Source organism: Chinchilla lanigera, unplaced genomic scaffold (genome assembly GCF_000276665.1).
Source record: "Chinchilla lanigera isolate Chin_1 unplaced genomic scaffold, ChiLan1.0 scaffold00167, whole genome shotgun sequence".
Taxonomy (NCBI): domain Eukaryota; kingdom Metazoa; phylum Chordata; class Mammalia; order Rodentia; family Chinchillidae; genus Chinchilla; species Chinchilla lanigera.
In genome coordinates, this window is record NW_004955568.1 from 326137 (window position 1) to 350851 (window position 24715).

Consider the following 24715-nt stretch of genomic DNA (forward strand, 5'->3'; position numbering starts at 1 on the left):
TTTTTTGGTTTTTCTCCGGTACCGGGAACCGAACTCACGACCTTGCGCTTGCCAGGCAGGCGCTTTTGCCGCTGAGCTAAATCCCCAGCCCCCAGGACTTAATTTCTTAAAGGAGGTATTCTACTTCCCCACCTACCACATACCCTCTTCTAAAAAAATTGCATATAGTAAACACTGTGCCATATGCTCTGTGCTCTCAGCTGTAAGTAAAAGTGGGAGAACATAGATTTAGTTTTTCTAACCTTTATAGTAAGAGGTGACGAGAAGGCTGTGGAGAATGGATTTAGGGTCACGGTGGACTTAGCCACAATGTCTGCTAAGTAGCTGTTCTATTAACTACAACTAATAGGAAAAGGGCATACTGTTCCAGATTAATTGTACCATTGAGTTAGTATTTATTTAATATTTAACAATGCTTTAACAGTCCTCTGACTTGTGTTTTACTATCACTTATAAAACACATCAAGTCTGGGTACCTCCCTTTTTATGGGTGTCGTCAACAAAGAAGTTGTGACTCAGTGTTTTCTAAACTTCAGTCATTTAAGTAATTTCTTGATGAATTTTCTCCTGTTTAATATTTAATATTAGCATCATTGTTTAATATTTTTCTTTAAGTAGACCCACTAGTTTTTTAAAACTTAATTTATATCTTCACTGCTGGATTTATTTCTGTTACTTATTTTTTCTTAGTTTTTGTTATTGGTCCTGTCCTTTGGTGTGTCTAGTAATTTTTGATTAAATGTAGATAGTTTTGTTTAAAAATTGTAGAAGTTCTAGATAATGTTATTTTTCTCTGAGAGGATCGAGTCTTTTCTTGTTGGGCTTATAGAGAATAATTAAGGGATCGTGAACTCTCATCTTGGTCAAGTAGTGTGTAATCTTCGACTTTTCTAAAGCTTCCACTTACCTGTTTCATTTGCTGCTGTGTAGTCTTAGATTTGGTAAATATTCTAAAGGGAAAGTTACTGTATGCTAGTTTCCTCCTGAGTCTTTGCAGAAGATCTGGATTCACTTTTTCCCTCATAGTGACCCAGCATTGAAGGTTTAAACAGGATTCTCAACCTTCTGCTTTTATCCAGCAACAAAAGTGCCATTACAAAAGCTGGTTGCAAGATTATCCCTTATCTAGAGTGTTTGTTCTGAGACAGGGTCTCACTATGTAGTTCAGGCTGACTTTGCACTCACTATTGTAGCCCAGGCTGGCCTTGAATTCTGAATTTTTCTGCTTCAGCCTCCTGTGTCCTGGGATTACAAGCATGCACCGCTACTGTCAGCCTTAGAGGGCAGTTCTTTGTTGGGCCTGGCCATCTTCCTGCTTACTGCAGAGTGGCTTGCATTCCTCTTTTCTGCTTAGTAAAGTGAATGAATGGTACCTCCCATTTATTGTGACTAGGAAATTGCTTATTTGGATTTCTAAATTACTCTCTTGGGTTGATATAAAAACCACTGATGTAAAGTAGAAGTCTGTATATTTTCTGTCAATATGTTATCTTCATCTGTCTGTCACCTTTCCTTTGTCTCTGTAAAATCTGCTTTCCTGTGTTGACATCATGATAACAATATTAAGCTCTCCTTATGTAAAATGAAAATGGTTCCAAATTTTCAAGACTATTAGAGAATTTCTCTCAGAATATATGTCATTTGTCAACCTTCATGGAGAGTTTCTGGCCCTGATTAGGTTTTATGCCCACACCTCTGGTGGATAATTATTCTTGTGTATTTTTAAGTTAAGGATCTAATTCCCTCCCCAAATCAGTATCCAGTTATTTGCAGCATAATTTATTGAATAATCCACCTGCTTTGAAATATCATCTTTACTATATATGCATTTTATATTCATCTTTTTTCTTTGTATTTTTCTTTGCATATACCATATTGCCTTACTTGTTGTGATTTTAGAGTATATTTTAATACTTGGTAAGAAAAATCCCCTTCATCATTATTCTTTTCCAAAGATTTCTTAATGTTTATGTTATGTTTATCCTTCCAAGTGGATTTTAGATAACCAGTCTCTGCTCCCCCATCCCATTGGGATTTTGAGTGGAAATGCATCATATATATGAATTTGAGGATAGTTGGCATTTTTAAACAATATTGAAACTTTTAATTTAGGCCCAAGACTCTTGTTTCAATTTGTTTGTTTTTAAATAGATTTTATTTTCTAGAGCAGTTTTAAGTTCACAGCAAAATTGAGCAGAAGGTACAGGCATTTTTTTATTTCATTCACTAAAGTTTCATAATTATTGCTGAAATTTTTTTTGTTACCCATCATTTTGCTACTTAGTTGAATTCTCTTTTAACAGGTTTTCATTTTATTCTCTTGGGCTTTCTAGATTAGCAGTCATATAGTCTACAAATACAGATTATATTTTTCTTTCCTGTGTTTATGTCTCTCATTTTTTCTTATGTCACTACTGTCCTATCAAAACAAAATCATCTAATAGTAGGTATCTGGACTTTCTGCCTTTAGTGGGACTGAAATAGTGGTTTTTTTTTTTTGTAAGCATGTTTGCTTTTAGTTCCTAGCATATGTGCTATATATTTTAAAAGTTTAGTTTTATCCCTAATTTCTCAGAGACTTTTACTTAATGACTAGTGCTTTTATCATATGCCTTTTGGAATCCCATCAAAATGGCCTTACAGTTTTTTCCATTAAACAGTGCATTTTATTAGTGAACGGATTTTCTAATGTTGACTCAACACTATAATGTTTGAATAAAACTGCTTGACAAGGAGCATTAATGTACTAATGCCTTAGTGGAAATGTTTCTAATCTTTAAATTAGGATTTTTGCTTCTATTGAAAAGGGGGCTGGCCTTTAATTTTCTTCTGTTGTCATTATTGAGTTTTGGTGTCAGTATTATATTACTGTCATAAAATGAATGAGGGCCAGGCACGGCAGTGTATGCCTTGAATCCCAGCACTCTGGGAGGATAAGGCAGGAGGATTGATTGCAAATTTGAGACCAGGCTGTGAGACTTAGCACAACACTTGGTTTCAGAAAGGAGGAGAGATATCCTGGGACTGTAGTTCAGTGGGAAAGCCCTGGGTTCGTTCCCTAACAATAACCAAAAAACAAAACAAAACACCAAGGAAGTTGCTGTCTTTGTGGCTGAGAATGGTTTTTATTTGTTTTCTTTTGGTGATATTGGGGATTGAACCCAGGACCTTTACACCGAGCCATATCCTCAGACCATTTTTTATTTTGAGGCAAGGTCTTACTAAGTTGCTCAGGCTCTAGGGTTTGATTTTGTGACCCTTTCCCCTCACCCTCCCAGAGTGCTGGAATTAAGGTGTGTGCCACCATGTCCAGCTTGGGAATAGTTTAAGTAACATAGGAATTCTTTAAAGGTTTATAAATTATTTGCCATTCTATCTGAGATGGACATCTTTTTGTTCATTTGATGACAGTAATGTAATCCTGATACCAAAACTCAATAATGACAACAGAATGATTACAAACTTTTTAGTTACTTAGGGATTAATGGCCCAGTGTGGTGTTTTATTCATCTCTATATTCCTAACTTCTAGCTTAGTGTCTTTATAGTAGATATTAAACATATTTTTTTTGTTTTGATTTTTGTTTTTTTTGAGACAAGGTCTTGCCATGTAGTTCAGGCAGGCCTTGAACTCACTATGTAGCCCAGGCTGGCCTCGAACTTATGGCAGTCCTCCTGCCTCAGCCTCCCAAGTGCTGGGATTACAGGTGTGCACCACCATGCCCGGCCCATATTTGTTTTTAATTGATGGATAATTATGTTTCTAAGAAGTACATGGAGCATATGAATGAGTAGTAATAATAGTTAAAAGTATGTGATGGAAACTAGTCTTAAGTGCTTCATCAGTAAATCTTCTCTTAAACCATATGGAGAAGGTACTGTGATTATCTCCATTTATAGGAAAATTTGAGTCACAGGTTAGGTAAATTGCCAAAGTGTATAAAGGCAGTTAAATATATAGTGGAGCCAGTACAATACAGAATTGGGATTGTATTTAGAAAGTGATACTTAGAAATTTTTTAACAATATCTGATAGTCTTTCCCCCCGCCATCCCCCATTTTTTAAAGAATTAAGCATTTCCCTGCCTTTCTCAGAAACTACTTCCAAGGCACATATGTATGTAAGTAGATTTTTTTTTTTTTGGTATGAAGTGTAAATACAGCCCAGCATATCTTTGGGGCATTTTGCTCTACACAGTTAACAGATCTGCCCAGATCATTCATATATTTGTTACTACTTTTTAGTAGTATCATGATTATGTCACCCTGTTTTTAAAGTAGATTATAATTTTTATGCTTTATAGATTTAAAAACATTTTTTATTGTGCCTTCTTGCTAACAATCTGTCCTACTGCTTTTTAAATATCAGTATCTTTTAGTCTTTTTCATCAAGCTTTCAGCCATGGTTTCCATGGGCTATGCCTCAGCCTTCTGTTCATCTGCTAACTTCACTATGCACAGAGTACTTTGTATTTAAGAAATAAGATGTGAAAGATTAGTCTTCATAGATTATTAGTATGCTCTTACCACCAACCTAAAGAGTTTCCCTGAAATGAAATTTATTTTCATTGGCCACTTCATTGGTGTGAATGAAAACTTTTTTTAAATGTGAAGTATAAACCCCGTACCATTCGTTCATTCTGTAAATATTTATTAAGTGTGCTTAAACAGTATGCTTTGCCTCTAGTATAGAGCTCTCAAATAATAATTTTATCTAGGTATAATCAAAGGCCTGAATAGTTTGGCTCATTTTATAATAATAACCGTAAATGAATTTAACTTGTGTGAGAAGATCATTTTATTAGTTTACACTTGGGATTATTGTATTTCATTGACTGTGAAATTCATTTCTGCTTGTTTCTTTGGATTTCTTAGATATGGAGAAATAAAAGTAATGAGATTGTTGTTTGGTATATGTAAAATCAACAAAGGAAATTGCATGGTCTTTAGGAGAAAATTTATTCATACTGTGATGAAGCCTGAGGAACTATTCATATTTTACCTTAAATAATTTTTTAGAGTAGGAAATTATTTATGCTTCTTAGTTTTTTCCACTCTTGTCTGTATTAGATATTACCAGCACACTCATACTTTACAGCCAGTGGAGGCTGCCACAAAGACAGATACTAGAGATAGTTTGCACTTATTACATTAAAGCTCATCTTTATTTTAGTGTACCTTACTCAACATTTGTAGGGGGTTTTGTTTGTTTGAGATGGGGTCTTGCTATGTAGTCCAGGCTGGCCTTGAACTCACTGAAGTCCTCCTGCCTCATCTAGGAAACCTTCTTAGGTAGTGTACCATACTCTATTAACATTTGTGGGTTTTTTGTTTGTTTGAGATAGGGTCTGGTTATGTAGTCCTGGCTGGCCTTGAACTCACAGCAATCCTCCTGCCTCAGCCTCCAAAGTGCTGAGATCAAAGGCATGTGCTACCATACCTGCTTATCCTTCCTTTTTTATTGATTGTATTTTAACTACCTTCCCTGAGATACAAAGGAAAGACCTTTGATTTTAGTGCTAATCTGTCTCCAGATTGCTTCATGAGATGCACTACATCTAGGAAGGTTTCTTCCATAATATATTGTCAAAGTTAATCCTAGATTCTGAGGTTTCTAATCATAGTTTTCTGATACTGATCACAACTTGGATTTTGAGAATTGACTTTTTTGATTTTTAAATAAGAAAAAGAAAGATAACAACAATGTTAGGGTTTCTTTTTTTTTTTTTTAATGAGTTAAAAAGAGCATTACCCACATCTTCCCTCACTCTAGTACTGGGGATAGAACCCAGGGTCTCTCTACTCCTGAACTGCATCCCCAGCCCTTTGTAGTTCTTGGGACAAAGTTTCACTAAGTTGACCTTGTGAGACTTGAACTTGCTATCTTGCTGCCTGAGCCTCCTTCAACTGGGATTATGGGCACGTGATTCCACACCTAGCTACCAGTTACACCTTGGTAGGTAATTTCCTATGTCCTTTTAAATAAACACACACACACAGATGATACCTACATCTTTATAATTGAAATAGGATCAATCATATTATACATGTTTATATAACCTTTTATATGTTCAGATTACATCTATTTGGGGCCTGTCTAGGGGCCTCCTAGCTCACTCAACAAACATTTCTTATTACTATGTGCCAGATGTCATTCTAGATGTTGAACATACAGTAATGAACAAAACAGTGAAAAACAGCTGCCTTGAGTTTAAGAACTAATGAGGCAAGACAAACTAGTAGAATAAACAGTGTTAAATAGTAGTAAGTGCTATGGGGAAAAAAGCAAGGGAGATTGTGTGTAAAATTTCAAAAGCATAGATAGGAAATATGGAGTGGGAAGTGATGTTTCAAAGCATGGTTAGTGAAGACCTTATTGAAAAGGCATTTGAGTAGAAAGAAGGAAATGAGTGTATGTACTAGGCATGTGCCAGTAAGAGAAGACCACTATGGAGAAGATTGGGGAATATTAGGAGATGAGATCTCAGAGAAGTTTCTGGATGTGGGGATGAGGAAGAGGGTATTACATCATGTAGAGAGTCACCTACTTGGTCATTGAGAGGATTTTTTGTCCAGTGATTGTCTAGTTCTAATTTATGTCTTAAACTGATGATTCTGCTATGCTGGGAATAAAATGGAGGCCTGCAAGGGTAGAGGCAAGAACAGAAACCATTTAAGAGACAGTTACATTAAAGCTAGAGGTACCAGTGGCTTGGATGAAAGTAGTGAAAAATGATTTAATTCTAGATGTATTTTGACAATAAGCGTTATAGGATTCACTGATTAGATGTGTGATGTAACAGAAAAAAGTTAGGGATGACACCAGTGTTTTTGGACTGAGTAGAAAAATGGAGCCACCATCAGCTGACATGGGGAAATCTGGAGGAACTAGTTTGGAGGAAAACATTAGAGTTCATTTAGTTTGGGACATAATAATTTTGAGGTGTTTATTGTAAATACAGGTGAAGATACTGAGTAGGCAGGTGTCTTGGCTGGAAATAAAATTTGAAAGTTGATTCCTGTATGTGTGTTATTTAAAGTTGTAAAAGGATGCAACTGCCAAAGAAGTGAGGATAGAAAATAGTAGAGAAAGGAGGGGAGGGGAACACCTGAGGTGCCAGAGCATTTAGTCTTGGCAGTGATTTGAAGATTGAAAGATAAGGAGGAATAGGCAAAGGAGGAGACTGAGAAAGAACAGCTAGGAGAGGAGGTGGATAATTGAGAGAGAGTACAGCTGTGGAAAATAAGACCTAGAATGTGATTTCTCCTCCAGACCCTGTGTGGGTTGATTTTCCTCTTCTGTGAGTTGGTAACATTGAAATCATATACTACCTTTCTGTCCCCCACTTTCACTATCACATTTAACTTTAATAAGAAACAGTTTAACCTGGTGTGGTGGCACATGCCTGTAACACCAGCATTCTGGGAGGCTGAAGCAGGAGGATCACAAATTCAAGCTCAGTCCAGGCAATTAGCAACTTAGTCAGACCATGTCTCAGACACATACAGAGACACATTCACATGAATCTACACACATTCACACTCTCACAGTTTCTCAACAACAGCTTACACACTTATTGGAGCTACTCTGAACAGTCATTTACTGCTAAGAAGATGAGGAGCCAGCATCTGACTTTCAAAGAAAGAGGAATCATCAGCTGATCAGTTGCTGATGAGATAAACTACTGTAGAGCTTTAAGGAACTAGGCTATTTCTCAAACTTGGTTATCATTTCTTAAAGCATGTGACAATTTACTCTTCTTGTCACTAGCAATTGGAGGGGGTGGGCAGAGAATGTGAGTTATCTAGTGTTATGTAACTAATTTAACAGCATATGAGAACATTTATTATCAGTATTTCTGAGGATCAGGAACTTAGGAGCAACTTAGCAAGGTAGTTCTGGTGAAGGATTTCATGAAGTGATATCAACATATTAGCTGTGATCATCTGAATACTTAACTGGACCTGGAGGATCTGCTTTGAAGATGGTTCACTCACATGAGTCTTGCCCAGAGGGCTCAGTTCTTCACCATAGACCTTTTTGATTTTTTTTTTTTTTTTTGGTACTGGGAATTGAACTCAGGACCTTGTGTTTGCTAGGCAGGTGCTTGTGCCTCTGAGCTATTTCCCCAGCCCTGCATAAGCCTATTTGAATGTTTCCATGTCTTAGCAGCTGTATTCTTCCAGAGTAAGTGATCCAAGAGAGACAGAAGAAAAAGAATAAAATCACAGTGCCTTTTTATATCCTAATTTATTATTTCTGCCATACTTTATTTGTAAGAAGTCACTAAGTCCAGCCCACTTTTAAAGGGACACAAATTTAAGTTCCATCTCTTTAAAGGAGAGCATTAAATTTGTAGACATTTAAAACCATCACAGTTACCCCTGTGGCCACAAATTGTTTACACTTCTTCCATGTGTAAAATATACTCACCTCCCAAAATCTATTTATGGAGCATCAGCTTGAAATCTAGATGGCTGCCCTTTAAATTTAGGTTCAAGTGTGGGTGAGGCTGTGTCTGTTATGCAGACTTGTACACCAAAGAGTCAAGTTATCTGCCTGCCATATACCCAATATACAGTACAGAGATATGGACAGACAGTGACTTGATAAACATTTCTAGACATTCCTGTTCAAAAAAAGGGGCATGGGAGACACAGAAACATTTCTCGTTTACAACAGTTCTGGTACTTGTCTGAACAAATACTGGAAGTTCCTTGATTAAGACTTACTTTGACCAGGAGTTCTCTGTGGGTCTTGATTCCTCTCTCTGTGCGTCTTGATTCCTCTCTCTGTGCTCTTGACCTAATCCTATGACTCATCCTTTCTTTTCCAGGAAAAGTAGTTCATAGTTTCAGCTACATAGTTTTCTTAGCTTGCTTTCCAGCAGAAATTTGAAGGGTTGAAAGGCTTCTCTTTTCATGTTGTACCATCTCTGCACCTTTCAGCTTAAACCTGAAGTGCTTTTAAAAATTTTTTTTAAAGTTAAATGTATGGATACACTTTTAATACACATAAAAGTATTATTTAAAATAATATCATAGGGAGTTAGTACCTGTACAGAATATATTTTGATTCTTCTTTTTTCCCAGTTCCCCTCCCCAACCCTTCTTCTTCTCCTTCTTTACAAAAGCTTTGTCTCTGTTTTTTCCCTTCTATTCTCTTTTTTCCCCCTTTTCCTTCCCCCTTCTTGTTTCCCTTCCCATTTCAACATTTTCTTCCTACTTCTCCATATCAGTCATCCATTTTGATCCTTATTTGTGCTTTTGGTTTCTCACATAAGAGAAACAATGTGGTATTTAAACATGTGTGTCTAATTTATTTCACCAGTGGTCTCAAGGTGAATCCATTTACCTAAAAATGTCTTGAATTTATCCTGTAGTTCTCTTTTTTGGTTGGCTCCTTCTCTGGTTTGGGTATCAGGGTGATGGTTGCTTCCAGGAATGAGTCTGGGAGTGTTGCTTCCCTCTTAATTTCATTAAAAAGTTATCCAGGCATGGTGGCGCATGCCTGTAATCCCAGCACTTGGGAGGCTGAGGCAGGAGGATCACTGTGAGTTCGAGACCAGCCTGGGCTACAAAGTGAGCTCAAGGCCAGCGTGAACTGCATAGGAAGACCTTGTCTCAAAAAGACAAAAAAACAAAACAAAACTAAAGTTTGAGGAGTAGAGGCATTAGACCTTCTCTAAATTTCTTATAGAATTTAGCAGTGAACCTCCCCCAGGACCTGGGCTTTTCTTTGTTGATAGTTTTTAAATTACTTATTCAGTTTCTGGGTTATTTAGAATTTTTATATCTTCTTGATTAAGCTTTGATCATATGTATCAAAGAATCTGTTAATTTCTTCTGTGTTTTTCATCTTTAAGTACAGGTTCTCAAAGTGTAGGTATTGATGATCTTCTGGATTTCTTCAGGGTCTGTTGTGACTTTACCCTTTTCGTTCCTAATCATATTTTTTTTTCCTGGTACCGGGAATCAAACTCACGACCTTGAGCTTGCCAAGCAGGCGCTGTGCCGCTGAGCTAAATCCCCAGCCCCTTTTTCTTTTCTTTTTGATAAGATTGGCTAATGGTTTTCTATTTAATCTTTCAAAGAACCAGCTCTTCAATTCATTGATTCTTTGTATTGTTTTCTTAGTCTCAGTTGCATTAGTTTCTGCTCTGATGTTTATAATTTCTTCCCTCATACATGCTTTGGATTTAACTTGTCTTTTTCTGGAAGCTTAAGGTTCAATACTATATTATTTATTTGAGCTCATTCTGTTTTTCTGAAAACAGAATTCACCACTATAAATTTCCCTCATAGAACTGCTTTCATTGCATCCCGTAAGTTCCAATATGTTGTATTGGCATTGTCATTGAATTGTAGAAACTGTTTAATTTTTTCTTTAATTTAGTCTGCGAACCATCTATTGTTCAAGAAGGTGCTATTTAATTTCCATGTGTTTATGCATTTTTTGTGGTTTCTGTTGCCATTGATTTCCAGTTTCATTGCCCTATGATCTGATAATATGCATGGGATTATTTCAGTTCCTTTGCATTTACTTAAGCATGTTCTATGGGCTAGTATGTGTGTATATTGGAGAATGTCCTGTGTGTAACTGACAAGAATGTGTATTCTGTTGTGGAGTGGGACACTCTGTAAATATCTACTAAGTCCATTTGTTCAAAAATTTGGTTCAGTTCTAATGTGACTTTGTTTTTTTGGGGGGGGGTTGTCATGTTGATCTATTTGTAGCAGTGGGGTGTTGAGGTCCTCCATTACAGGTGTATTAGTGCTTATTTGAATTTTCAAGTCCATTAATGTTTGTTTTATATAGCTGGATGTGCTGATATTTGGTGCGTATATATTTATGATTGTTATCTCTTCCTCTTAGTTTATTCACTTTTTTTTTTTTTTTTTTTTTTTTTTTTGAGATAGGATTTTGCTTTTCAGTTCAGGCAGTCCTTGAACTCACTTTATAGCCCAGTCAGGCCTTGAACTCACAGCAATCCTCCTGCCTCAGCCTCCTGAGTGCTGGGATTACAGGTGTGCACCACCACGTCTGGCATTGAATTTCTTTCTGAGTTAAATGTGTTTCTTGTATGCAGCATATTGTTGGGTCTTGTTTCTTGATCCATTATGCCAGTCTGTTTCTTTTGATTGGTGAATTGAGACCATTTACATTGATGTTTATAACTGATATGTACTGACTTATCCTTGTTATATTATTTTCCTGTTTTTGTTTCTCTTTCTTTTCTCTGTTTATTTGCTTGCCTTGCCTGCTGGATTCATTCTGTTGGGATTCATGGAATTGTTGTCTTTTTCTAGAATATCCTTCAAAACTTTTCGGAGTGCTAGTTTGGCGGTCATGATTTTCTTCAGGTGTTCTTTATCCTGGAAGTATCTTATTTCCCCATCAATCTTTTTGTTTGTTTGTTGTCTTTTTGAGACAGGGTCTCCCTATGCAGTTCAGGCTGGCCTTGAGCTCACTTTGTAGCCTGGCTGGTCTTGAACTTGCAACAGTCCCCCAGCCTCAGCCTCCCGAGTGCTGGGATTACAGGTGTGTGCCACCATGCCTGGCTTCCCCATCAATTTTGAAAGATAATTTTGTGAGGTACTTTAATCTGGGTTGGAGGAGGTTTTAAGGCTTGAAATACTTCACATTTTTCTTGACTTACAGTTTTGTGTTGAGAAGTCTGCTGTGATTCTGATGGGCTTTCCTTTATAGGTGATTTGTTTCTTTTCTCTAACAGCTTTTAATACTCTGTTCTTGTGTTGAATTTCTGGCATGTTGGCTATTATATGCCTTGGTGTAGTTTTTTTCTGCTCAGGGAGTTCTGTATGCTTCAGTTACTGTATGTCAATTCTTTTTCCCTCTTTGGGAAATTTTCTGCCATTACTTCTGTGAACAGGTTATTATGTCCTTTGTGCTATCTTCTGATTTTTCATTGATTCCTGTCAATCTTATGTTATTCTTCTTTGCATCATCTAGCAGCTGTTGGATTGATTTTTCATGGTCCCTTGCTGTTTTTAAGAAGTGTTTCATGTAATGATCACTGACCACAAACCTGTCTTCTATACTTGATAGTCTGTCCTTACATTGGTTGATTCTGCTGCATATACTTTCAATAGAATTTTAAATTTCTTGGATAACTGTTTGAATCTGTTTCATGTAATCCAAATCTTTCCTATGTTGGGGATTCATGGTTTTCCATCACTTTCTTAAGCTCCTCTGTTTTTTGGTTTTTGGTTTTATTTTGTTATTAAATCTGTATTACTTTAGATTCTCTAACCATGTTCTTCATTATGGTCATTATCTCTTTTGTTATCTGTGGAACTATTTCTTATTTGTTTCTTTCTAGAGCCTCATTTATTTCCTTTGTTACTTATGCTGCTACCATTTAAGAAAGTTTAGGTTGGGTGGCTTTTGATTTCTTCCACCTCAATGCTCTGGATTGCCTTGGGTCTGGGGTTTCATCTCGTTTCTTGTCTTCTCATTTTCTATTTTTAAAAATGTGTTTTCTGTGTTGATTGTAAATTGCTTATGGTAGGTAGCTTTGTTACTAGTATTGAGACCTTTTTAGGAAGTAATTACTTTTCAGAGATGTCTTCTAGGTGTAGCTGGCTTTTGGCTTTTGAGTCTGTCCCAAGATCCTGCCTCTTCAATTTATTAGGATGAGAAGTTGCTGCCAATTTGGCCTAGCACCAAGTTCTTTGGTACTGGACTGTGGTATTGTTTATGACCCCCAGACAATCTCAATATTGGTATATAAAGAACAACAACTATGTCACCTTGGCTAAAGTAGTAACAGGAAGTAATAACAATAGCATCAAGTACAGTCTAGAGAATGACAAATTGGGAACTGTTGATTTGCCACCTTAAACCACAGGTACAGGATTTATAGTTACAACAAGATCTAAACCAAATTTAAAAATTATATACAGTAAATATCCCTTCAATAGAGCAATTTTACCCTTGGGGAAAAAAATTTAAGAGGCTTAAGAGGAAAATATAGAGAAATAATAGAAGAGAAAGAGGTTAGAATCAAGGCTGAAGAACAAAGGAAAATTTAGTCAAGCTTTGGGAAACTGGTGAAGAAAACAGGAAGGAAATAAGGAAAAGGCAAAAAGAACTAAATGTAACCAAAACAAACAAACTAAAAACAATGTTCACACTCATGAAAAAACAAAAACAAGAGAAAAAAAAGAAAGAGAACAAAAATAAAAATAAGCAAGGGAAAAAAGGATTTCTCTTTGATTTCAGGCCTTTGGTTATGTTCTGGGGGCTACAGTTCGTGGTAGTGTCTAGTTCCAGGTGTGTCTCCACTGCCTCTGGTACACAAAGGAAACAGAGCCCTGATCCATCCTATATGATTCCAACAAACCTGAAGTAGGATTAGGGCAGGATACTAGGTAATCCCAGCAGGCCTGCAATAGGAATAGGACAGGGTGCCAATTCTGTTGCTTTCAACTCCACAGAAGTTCAGGCTGATCCTGGCCTCTTGATTGTGGGGTTGGGAACTGAGTTCAGCCTACAACACTCTGGGTGCCTCTGACCTTCACTCCTTGACCCTGGATGTCTCCTGTGGTTGTGCCTCACCCAGTTGATCGGGACCCTGAGAGGAAACCAACCCAAGCCTGCCCTGAGTCCCAGGTTCAACTGGCCCCTCGCTAAAATGGCACCTGGGCAAGCTCCCTCTCTCCAGGGGACTCTTGGACTGAAGTCACCCACTGGCTGTTGTAGTTTACTGCATTTACTGCTGTGTTCCACTGGTGCATTTTTCTGTGGAGTCCTCCGGAGTCACCTGCTGTGGAGGCCTCTGGGGTCACCCACCTTCACTGTGCCTGTAGGTTTGAGTCTCTTTTCTCACACTGTGAGCCAGGAATCAGGGAGAAAGTGCAGTTTGCCCTCTTCTCTTTCTGCCTTGAGGTCTGTCTCCTCACTTTCCCCATGAGCTCCAGTTCTCTTTCAGATCCTTCCTGGGTCCCAGGGATCCACCTCCATCCTTTTCTTCTGCAAGTTGTTATATACCAGTGCCTGGATCTCAGAGGCTGACACACTGCTACTTACTGCTCTGCCACCTTCCCAGAAGTCCTTTTTTTCCCCTCTCCAAATGTTGAGTATCTTGTGGATCTTATTGAGAGTCTTGCCATTAGGAATTCCTAAGCATTATACACTTTTAATTCTTTTTAACTATCTTTCCTTTAATTTGTCCCTCTCCTCTTCTTAGTTATCATAAGCAGCAAGAAGCCAAGAGGCAAGGGTTGGGGCACTGGGTCAGTAAACCAAGAAATAACAAGGATTGCTGAAGTTAAGAAAGATATGGAATAGATTTTCCTGAGAGGGTCTAGAAGAAACCAACTCTATGGACACTGTTTTTTTGTTTTTGTTATTGTTATTGTATGGAAAATACAGTTTTTAGTATGGAAAATCTCTTTAGCTAGATCATCTTCCAGCTTGAGTCTCTGCTTCTACAGTCCATGTAGAAGGCATGCAGCGGCTTTTGTGGGTACATAGTAAGGATCTTTGTCCTTCTAGTTTCCATTTAAGATTCTCCCAGCATTTGCTTAAGCTCTCATCCATAACTTCCTCGAAGGCCATTGTGTTTCTGTTGTTTGTGGTTGTGGTTGTTGTATTTTGGTTTTTTGGGGGGAGATACTGGGGATTGAACCCAAAGTCTCACACACGCTAGGCAAGTGCTCTACCAGTAAGCTGTGTCCTTATACCCTTGAAGTGTTATATTTTACAGTGCTGGGTGTTAAACCCAGGGTCTGGAGCATGCTAAGTAAGTACTGTAACATTGAGCTACATCCCCAGCACCTTTTAAATTTTATTTTGAGGTAGAGTCTCACTAAGTTGTCCAGGTTGGCTTCAAACTTGTAATCCTTCTGCCTCAGCTTCTTTAATATTTGGGATGTACAGGTGTGCACCACCACACTGGGCCTCATAACTGTTTCTTCAGGGTTCTTCAAATGTTCTCTGGTGCTTTCCTCACTCTTTCTACCTTATGCCTGCTGCTGGGTTCTAGAGATAGTCCACATTTTAGGTTATAGGGGTTTTTTCGTACTGGGAATTGAACTCAGGACCTTGTGGTTGCCAGGCAAGTGCTGTGACGCTGAGTTATATACCTGAGCCTAGGTTTTTATTATGGCAGTGCCCACTTCCCAGTATCCAAATCTATCGTAGTTAATTATTACTGTATAACAAATTATCGCAAAACTTACTGAGTTTAAAAAGCAAGCATTTATCTCACAAATTCAGTGGGTCAGGAATTTAGGAGTAGTTTAGCTAGGTGGCTCTGGTTCAAGGTCCTCAAGAGTCAAGATGTTGGCCATTGCAGTGGTCATGTTCTGGCGAGTTTGTTCAAGCTTTGGGCAAGAGGCCTTAGTTCTTTATCACATGGACCTTTTCATAAAACTGCTTGACAGTGGTGCTTTCCTAGAGCAGATAATCACTCTTTTTTTTTTTTTTTGGTACTGGGGATCAAACTCAGGACCTTGCGCTTGGCAGGCAGGCGCTTGTGCCCATGAGCTATATCTCTGGCCCTAGAGCAGGCAATCTAAGAGAAGTATAAGAAGGAAGCCACAGCGCTTTTTTTGGTCTTGTTTTGGATGTCACACATTATTGTGTCTGCTATATTCCCTTGTTAAGAAGTGAGTCACTAAATCCACCTTACACTCAAGGGAAGATTATCAAATAATTTTTGGACATATTTAAAACAGGAATTTTTTTTTTTTTTAAAAAACCAAACTCATAGAAGAAGAGAACAGAATAGTGTTTAGCAAGGGCTAAATCTGCGAGGATGAATTGAGGAAATATTGGTCAAAGAACATAATATTTCAGTTTGGAAGATAGCTCCAAGAAATCTATTGTACATTATGGTGATGGTAGTTAATTGAAAATTGCTAGGAGAGCTGGGCATGGTAATATGCACCTATAATCCCAGCCCTGTGGGTGGTTAAGGCAGGAGTATCACAGGTTCAAGCCCAACCTAACTAACTTAGCAAAACCCTGTCTTTCCCCCTACCCCCCAAAAAGAGCTGAGGATGAAGCGCAGTGTGACGGCTGTGGGGTCAGTCACCAGTACTGTTTGAAAAAATTTGCTTCAAGGACAGATTTGAAGTATTTTCATTACAAATAGGTATACAAGGTAATGCATCGTTTGTAAGTTTTATTTAGTCATTCCACAATGTGTGCATATGTCCAAACATTATCTTTTATAACCACAGATATGTGTTTTTAACTGTCAATTAAAAAATAAGCAGTAAAACCACAATACAAAAAAGAAAAACAACAAAAACCACAGAGAAAATAATATACTTAACTGTTGTTGAACTTTAGTAGCAGGGAAAGTCTAATACTGTTACAGATACATTGATTGACCTAATAAAGTAGAAACCAGGGAGTTACAAGTGTATATCATTCAGAACACAGGAAATGCATCAACCCAATATCTCTTTAAAAGGTAACAAAGACCCAACTCATAAGGATAAAGAAATGGGTACATCTGCCATCTTAAGTGTTCAGAATGAGAAGTGCCAAGCAAATGTATGTGTGTGTTATAGTCATCTGAAACGCCTTTAAAATAGAATTATTCTCGTACTTACAAAAAAAGGTTCCATAAGTGCTATACAAAAATCTAGTTTAGAATCCTACTTGCTCAGCATCCCTTTTAAGCTTTCCTTATATTGTGCCAGAGATCTGAGGAACCTAATTTGAAAAATATACTGTAATATCAGATTCTTTTCCAGCCTAATTCACAAAAAATTTTTAATCCATACTATGACAAAGCTCACAGATAAAGATAATAGCACAGTCTCACAGCACTAGGTAGTAGACTGATTTCTGGTGCTCTCTCTTGTGTAATAGTCAGTGAAAAGCCATTGTGGTTGGGGAAGTAGTTGATGCCATGGGTATCTGTGCTTTCTTTTGTTGTTTTTTTTTTTTTTTTTTTTGAGATAGGGTCTCCCTTTGCAATTCAGGCTGGCCTTGAGCTCACTTTGTAGCCCAGGCTGGTCTCAGACTTGTAAGATCCTCAACGTCCTCCAGCATGCTGGCATTACAGACATGCCAGCTCTTTTGTTGTCTTACCTAATTTTTTTCTCCTCAAACAGAATAATACAACAGATCTTCGCAGGATTCTTTGCAAATTCTGCAATTCCTGGATCCTCACACCCTTTTTCTTGGTAAGTAACTAATTGCTACCTTCCTTACTCTGCCAGAGTAGCATCATTTTGGGTGCTATCATTTCTGTGCTATAGAGAAAACCTGGGTAGGTGAGTATGTGGATATGACTGGAAACTTGTTAGACTGCCATTGTTTGCTGAGCTCAAAGTTAATCAGAACTTTCTTCATTATTATTCAGGCTTTGGAGGACTGCCCCTCCCCTTTATATTATGGTCTGAGTGTTGTGTTGAGGCAGGAAATGAGAAAGTCCCTGCTAGGCTTGGTATCTAATTTGTGAGTTTCTCATTTAGACCATATAGGAAGATTTTATTGCTTAAACTTTTCTGATGTGGAGGGCTGGGGGTCTGTAACTCAATGGTAGATGGCTTGCCTAGCATGCACAAGGCCCTAGGTTTGATTCCCACCATAGCAAACAATTTTAGAAGTTGAAAACAACATACTTACTCTTTTTCCAAAGTAAGGTTTTTCAGAAGAAGCAAAAGCTATAACTCAGTATCAGAGTGATGCTTAAGTAGAATAGGGTTTAAAGATGGAATTTCTTCTTGTCTGTTCAATTATTTGCCGCTTCGCAAGGCTTCTTTACTCAGAGGGACCTCAATCCTTCCCCACACTTACCCATTTCCCAGCCTCTGTTTCTTTTGGGTTTGAACCAGAAACTGGACCTCCATCATCCAGGGTAGTGCCACTAGCAGCATCAAGAAAAAGATGATGCTAGATTTCTTTTTGTAATTGCTTTGAGTTGTGATTTGGAGAGACTGCTGTGGTTACTTCTCTACTAGAAAGTTTCTCATTGTCCAGGACCATGGGGCACCCTCTTTGAATGAGGGAAGTTTGCTGTAGATTTTGGCCAGCCCTGAAGGAAAAACTCTTCCTTAAAAAGCAGCTCCATTTATGTTTGATTTAAACAGAGAAAAGAAACTTTTCTTAACCAACAGGCAACAAGTCAGTCTTTTTCCTCTTGTAGGTCATGTGATTTTTTTTTTTTTAGGTAACTTCACATTTTATGTTCAGCTTAAGTAAAATTCATAGAGAATGAGAAGCTATCTCTAGATAATGTTTGACCTTGAAAATAGAGAAATTCTTTGCCTCTTGAGTCTAATGACTTTCGAGCTTCAAGAGAGAACAGGAACCCTCTGCCAACTTTCTCTGTAATATAAGGCAGAGCCTGGGCACTCCATCTAATACTGTCTATCTCATCTCACGTATAGGAGCGGGATGCTGCACTCCAACCCTGGGGACTATGCCTGGGGTCAGACAGGGCTTGATGCCATTGTAACCCAGGTGAGGAGCTGCCTTTTGAGGGTGTCTGTTCAGTGTGTCTCATGGTTCCACAGGCTTCCTGCTTTCCTTCTGCTACTTTCTTGAAATTGCAGTCACTCTGCTTTCTCTAATGTTTTGAGCTTTTGGGTTTCTATTTTACTAAAGAGGTAAATGGTTTATGGGTTTAGTTTAGCATCCATGTATCGACTATGTCCAAGGGGATTTCCAGAACATGTTTCTCCTTCAGAGAAAAATCAAGACTTCTCCTGTAAGAAGCAGTATATTGTATTTTGGCCCTTTGGTTCAGTCCTGTGAGGATCCTGTAAATAAGTACTTCACAAAAAAGAGGGTCTCACATGTTCAAGCGGGGATTTCTGCTAGATGGAGCAAAGTAGGGGAAGGAAGCAGAGAAAAAGGTACTCTCATGCCATGTATAATTTCTACTTGCTTATGTTTATTTTAATTTGATTGGTTTTTCATTCTCCTTGTAGATTGTTGAGCACAGAAAGCATGTCATTTATATCTAACTTTTTATAGGCAGTAATTAACTGTTTCTTGACTTATCCTATGCTATTCTCCATATGCCCACCATTGTCTTCCTCTCGCAGAAAGAAATTTTTGTACCAGTTACGTATTACTTTTTACAAAGCTATGGTTTTATTCATGGCATTACAACTCTTTACCACCACGAAGTTGCTTTATCCCCAAAGCTGAGCCTTACAATCATGGGTCTGTCTATAGACTGACACTAATGTCACTCTGAAATTGTAAAGGAATTTTAAGTGTTCTAATAGCAGGGAAGGGGAATCCTAAGCCTCTTGGAGCCTTGGCAGAAGTAAGAACAACTAACATTTCTAATATCTGCTATGTTTATTCTCAGCTGGAGCAGCTCCCTTTCCAGGGATATTGAGATGTCTGCCATTTCTTTTTCTTTTTCTTTTCTTGTAGCTTTTAGGACAACTGGAAAACACAGGGCCTCCCCCAGCTGACAAGGAAAAAATCACTTCTCTTCCAACAGTGACAGTAACTCAGGAACAAGTTGGTAGGTTTATTTTCATATTTATTTTGTCACCTTATGGTATCTATTCAAAATTCCAGTACCTTCTCATACTGGATACATTAAAATGAAGCTGTAGTGGGTACCATGTGTGCAAGGTACCTGTCCCTTCATGAGATTAATCAACAAGTATTTCCTGAGCCATTATCAAGTCCCTTTTCAGGTACTGTTGGAAATAAAGAGATACAAAAATGTGTAAGACTTGATTCTAACTAGTTGAAGAACTTATTAGTGGAAGCAACACTCATCAAATGGTTTAAAATTTTGGAATAATGTTGGACAGGTGAAACTGACCTTGGGGAAAGAGGAAGAGAATAAATGAGAGACTGGGAATAGGCACTGAAGGAATTTAGTGATAAGGGACATGATTTTGAGCTGAGAGTTTCATTCTCCATTTAGGTGTACAGTCAAAGGTTTAAAGGCAAGATGAGTCATCTTAGATAATTTTGCTTAAGAAAAAGTATGAACTAATTTTTTTTTTACAAGGAGACAGGATCTTGCTGTGTAGTTCAGGTTGGCCTGGAACTCACATTGATCCTCCTGCTCAGCCTGTCTAATGCAAGGATTACAGGCGTATGCCACCACACCTAGCCCTAGTATAAACTAGTTTAAAAATAAAATACAGATATGATGTTTAAGTCAGATACAGAAGAATGACCTTATTAGATCTCAAATAGAATCTGATTTGAGGACTAATGGGGCAGATGACGAGAGAAAAAGGGTGGACGTTGTTGAAAAGTTAGGGCTGGATGTTTTAGATAGTAGGTAAGTTTTGCATGCCTTAAAATGAAGAATGAGGGAATTCAAGGCTCTTTAGGAAGATTATCCTGGAGGTAGTGTGTAAAATAGAGCAGATATGAGAGACAGCAGAGCAGAGGTTTAAAGAGGCTGTTGGAACAGTCTAGTTGTGGTTCTGGTAATGATGGCAGTGCTCACAGACAGGAAAGGGTTGATTTAGAAGTTCATTTTGAAGAAAGGCTTTTTATCACCGATTGCATAATGGGATAAAGGAGAGGGAAAATGAAAGGTGATTGTAAGATTTCACAACTTTATATCACAAAAGGTGGCTGCCGGGTGTGGTGATGCACGCCTGTAATCCCAGCACTTGGGAGGCTGAGGCAGGAGGATCGTTGTGAGTTCGAGATCAGCCTGGGCTACAAAGTGAGCTCAAGGCCAGCCTGAACTGCACAGGGAGACCCTGTCTCAGAAACACCAAAAAAAAAGAAAGATGGTGCTGCCATCATGGGGTACAGAGATAGTGAGTAGGCCTAGGTTTGGGTAAGATGATGATATGATGGTTTTAATTTTGAATTTGTTGATTTTGAAGTGCCAGCTGAGAATCCAGGTGAAGATGAGCTGAAAAGGTAGCATCAGGGAAAACTAGCTGGTAACAAAGTGTAAGATATATATGGAGGGTTAAAGGCCTGGAAATGGAAATACTGCCCAATAGGCACTTCTAGTAGACTTGGCATGAGAAGTAGAAGTTGGAATTAGGGTGAAGTTGTTGAAATAAAAAGAAAGGAGTGAATCTATTAAGTGATAGTTGTGGTCCAAATGCCTTGACCACTTTGGGAGCATGGAACATGCCCCAGTGAGTAGAGATGTACACGAGCTGGTATTTTTTTGCCAAACTTGGAAAACTCAGAATTTGCTGCTTGGAATTCCCAGTGTAGTTTCTGACCATTTCCTCTAAGGAAAGAAGGCTCCTGGCTTTATTTGAAGGCCTGAACTGTACTGGTGGTGCCACAATGCTGTAGCACCACCTCCTGGTAGAACTTTTAGTTAGCAACTTCTACAGAAGACTAGGACAGTCGCACTCAGAGGATGCATGATATGTAAAAGAGCTGGGAAAAAGTAGCTTGAAATACTGACTGGAAGCAGCTGAGATTGCTGAAATGAGTCCCTTGGTTGTGGTATACAAGTTGTCACTGTCTTCTGTGCAGAAACTGACTGCCAGAAGGCTTCCACACATACAGGAAGATGTTTTTCTTATTTTACTTAACAGATACGCCTCAGTGTCTTCCTTTCAACATTTTACATTAGAATATAGGCTATCATATGGTTCTTGTCTAGGCCTTATTGGAGTAGGCCCCATTCATCATTTCTGTTTTTCATGTCGCTATCTTTTACTACTTGTACTGTTTTGAAGTAAAATTCTTGCATTTTTTCTGCCTCCCACTTGGATGCAACTTCTTTTGTCTTTGGTCTTTATATGTTCCTTAGATTATTAGATATTTGGTTAGTTTTATTGTCCTTCATTCTGCTTGTTTACTTTAAAAGGCATTTGTTCCTCTAACAGAGATGGGTTTAGAATGTCCAGTATGTAAAGACGATTACACAGTTGAAGAGGAGGTCCGGCAGTTACCCTGCAATCACTTCTTCCACAGCAGTTGTATTGTGCCATGGTTAGAACTGGTGAGTAGAAGCCAGTTGTGATCTGTGATGAGGCAGCTGTGCAAGTCACATCTTTAGGGATTGGGGGAGTTGGTTCAGAGTAAAAATGTAGTTACCAGTTCATAGACAGCAAAACATCAGATTTTTAGTCTCAAATTCCTGGCAAATTTTGGCTGCCACCATCACTCTTTCATTAGATTACTATATCTTCAGAACTTTTCTGACCGGTGGTTGGCAATGATGGCCCACTGGCTACAGTGGCCTGCCATCTGTTTTTGTAAATCAAATTTTATTAGAACGTAGCCATGCTCATTTGTTTATAAATTATACATGGATATTTTTGTGTTACATAGACAAAATTGAGTAATTGCAACAGAGTTGGTATAGTCTTCAAAGCCTAAAATATTTACTTCCTGTCTTTTTAAAGAAAAAAATTTGTTCACTCCTCTTGACCACATGGAAAAGTGATGGGCAGTTAGCCACCTGTCCAATCTCAGATTGCTGTTTCAAATTGGTTTTGTTTGGTAATATGTGTTAGTTGTTAATTTGTTGCCCTGGAATTCTTTCTGTCTGTTTTGCTTAAGTTCAGTTTGGGAGCCCAGTATGTATTATGTAGGAATGCATGACATTTTAGTCTAATTGTCATATCATAGTTTTGGATGTGTTAACTTCTAGAGTTTCTTATACATTCAGTACCGCTAGCTTCTCAGGTCAGCGTGTTCACATGGGTGCTCTCTTTCTGTTTCAGCATGACACATGTCCTGTATGTAGGAAGAGCTTAAATGGTGAGGACTCTACTCGGCAAACCCAGAGCTCTGGAGCTTCTGCAAGCAACAGATATGACAGCCAGCTACATGACCGATGGACTTTCTGAAACTAAAGACCACACCTGAACCAGGGCTGTTGGAGATAGTCTTCTTACCATAGATGTAAATTGTATCAAAACAAAAAAATAGTAGATGGATTTAGGAATCACATAAGAAACCCCAACCTATAATATTAATGCAATGAGTGTTTTTCTTCTCTAAATTTAAAGTTAGTATCTACAAAAAGAATTGTATCTACAACCAAATTCCTCTTATTCCTGAATTCAGAGTGATAATTTTATAAGTGTGAAACTTAAGTACAGCATATGGGTTTCCCTCTGTCTCAATAAAATGAGTTCTTTGAAGTCTAGCTAGGGTCTTGCTATATGTCATGTGGCCCTGTAGTGGATGTTTCCGCCTCCTTCTCCAACCTTTGTCTCATCATTAGTGTATTTTGCAGTAAATTCAGAGGAACCAGAACACTAAAATCCTGATTAGGCCGCGTGTAGTGGTGCACGCCTGTAATTCCAGCACTCAGGAGGCTGAGGGAGGCTGAGGGAGGCTGAGGCAGGAGACAGGAGGCAGGAGGATCATTGTGAGTTCGAGACCAGCCTGGGCTACAAAGTGAGCTCAAGGCCAGCCTGAACTAGATAGTGAGACCCTATCTCAAAAAGATAAAATCCTGATGATATAAAGTCCTTTTGTCTTAATTGTGTAAAAGCATCTACTTTTGTCCACATAAGCAATGAAGTAAGATATGACTAATTCAGGAATCTGAGATTGATAGACTTTGTTTTGTCTCAATCTCATACAGTAAGTTAAAGCAAAACTGAAGTGGGAAGGAACAGGTGGTCTGTCATCATACACATTGGTGTGTACTTTCTCCAGAAACCAACAAAGCATATCTTGGGAGTGTTATGTTGGAAGACATCTAATTCTGGTTCCTTTTTGGGAATGAGCAGGGTAACAAGACACAGAAAGACAGATACTTGAAATCTTTAGTTCTAAGATTTTTTAAAATGATTCCCAACTCATTCATTGTTCACTGTCTTTTATTCTAGCAACCTTAAATAATTTCCCTTATAAAAATAGGGTTACTTCATTAGTACTTCTACAACCAATTCACTGTTTTGGTAATTCATTATTCATTAAGAATTGAAATTTTACATTGTTTTAATTTTTGAAGTCCATCTTTTATCTCTGAAACTTTTCTGATCTGCTTTGTTCTGCTTAAACTTATAGTCAAACTAATTAAAATGATTATGCCCAGAACAAGTAGACCTGAAAGAAGTAGGCCTCACTTTTTAAGCCTAACATGTGTTTTTTTGAAGGTTTTAAAGTTGAATAAATGAGGAATGTTAAGAATGTTGTTGGAACTTCAGAGTCTCAAAAGGATACAATAGAGCCCTATAACAGCTGCTAGTGTACTAAAAAGTGTGTTAAAAAGGTATACAAAGTGGCAAAATTTGTGTGGTCATATCAGCATTTATAATTTAGAGAAGATCACTATTCTTATGTAAGTCTTTCTTGGCTAAGAGTCTTTCCTTGGCTTTTGTTGACTATCACACTGATTTGGGTCTGAGGAAAGGGGATTGAAGATACCTTTTTCTTTGATAGAGGATAAAAGAATTGGGGAGGGAAGAGAAAAAGTTGGAGTGGTCTGCTAAACTAATAGCTTGCCTCTAAAAGTTGTTTAATAGAAGCTATGATTCAGATTGGGCCCAGGGGTAATAAAAGATGTTTTCTCATTCACTGTACCTCTCATACTGTACCTCTACAGGGATTACTTCTTTGGGGGTGATCTGTTTGTTGTAGGTAGCTCATGAAATGTAACCTGAGAATACACATTGGTTTTGGATTGGGAGTGAAGAGGGATGGGGGAATGTGAAAGTATATTATATTTGACCACTACTTAGATGGAAAAAAGCTGTGTTGAATTGAAGGACATTTCAGTTTTCAAATAGAGCACATTGCAGTTATCAGCTGTCAGAGAAGTTTTGACACCTTCAAAATATAATAATTAAAAAAA

At 38.0% G+C, this 24715-nt stretch overlaps 1 protein-coding gene across 2 annotated transcripts in view; it reads left to right on the plus strand.

The window, feature by feature from the left end:
- Rnf115 (ring finger protein 115) overlaps positions 1-23056 on the plus strand; it is an 85891-nt gene extending 62835 nt beyond the window's left edge. For both annotated transcript variants that reach the window (XM_005413441.2, XM_005413442.2), the window contains 5 exons: positions 17097-17168; positions 18378-18450; positions 19378-19471; positions 21786-21901; positions 22629-23056. In XM_005413441.2, coding sequence (XP_005413498.1) covers positions 17097-17168; positions 18378-18450; positions 19378-19471; positions 21786-21901; positions 22629-22754 — 481 coding nt within the window. In that variant the 3' untranslated portion in view covers positions 22755-23056. The remainder of the gene's footprint in view (positions 1-17096; positions 17169-18377; positions 18451-19377; positions 19472-21785; positions 21902-22628) is intronic.
- The last annotated feature ends 1659 nt before the right edge of the window (positions 23057-24715 follow it).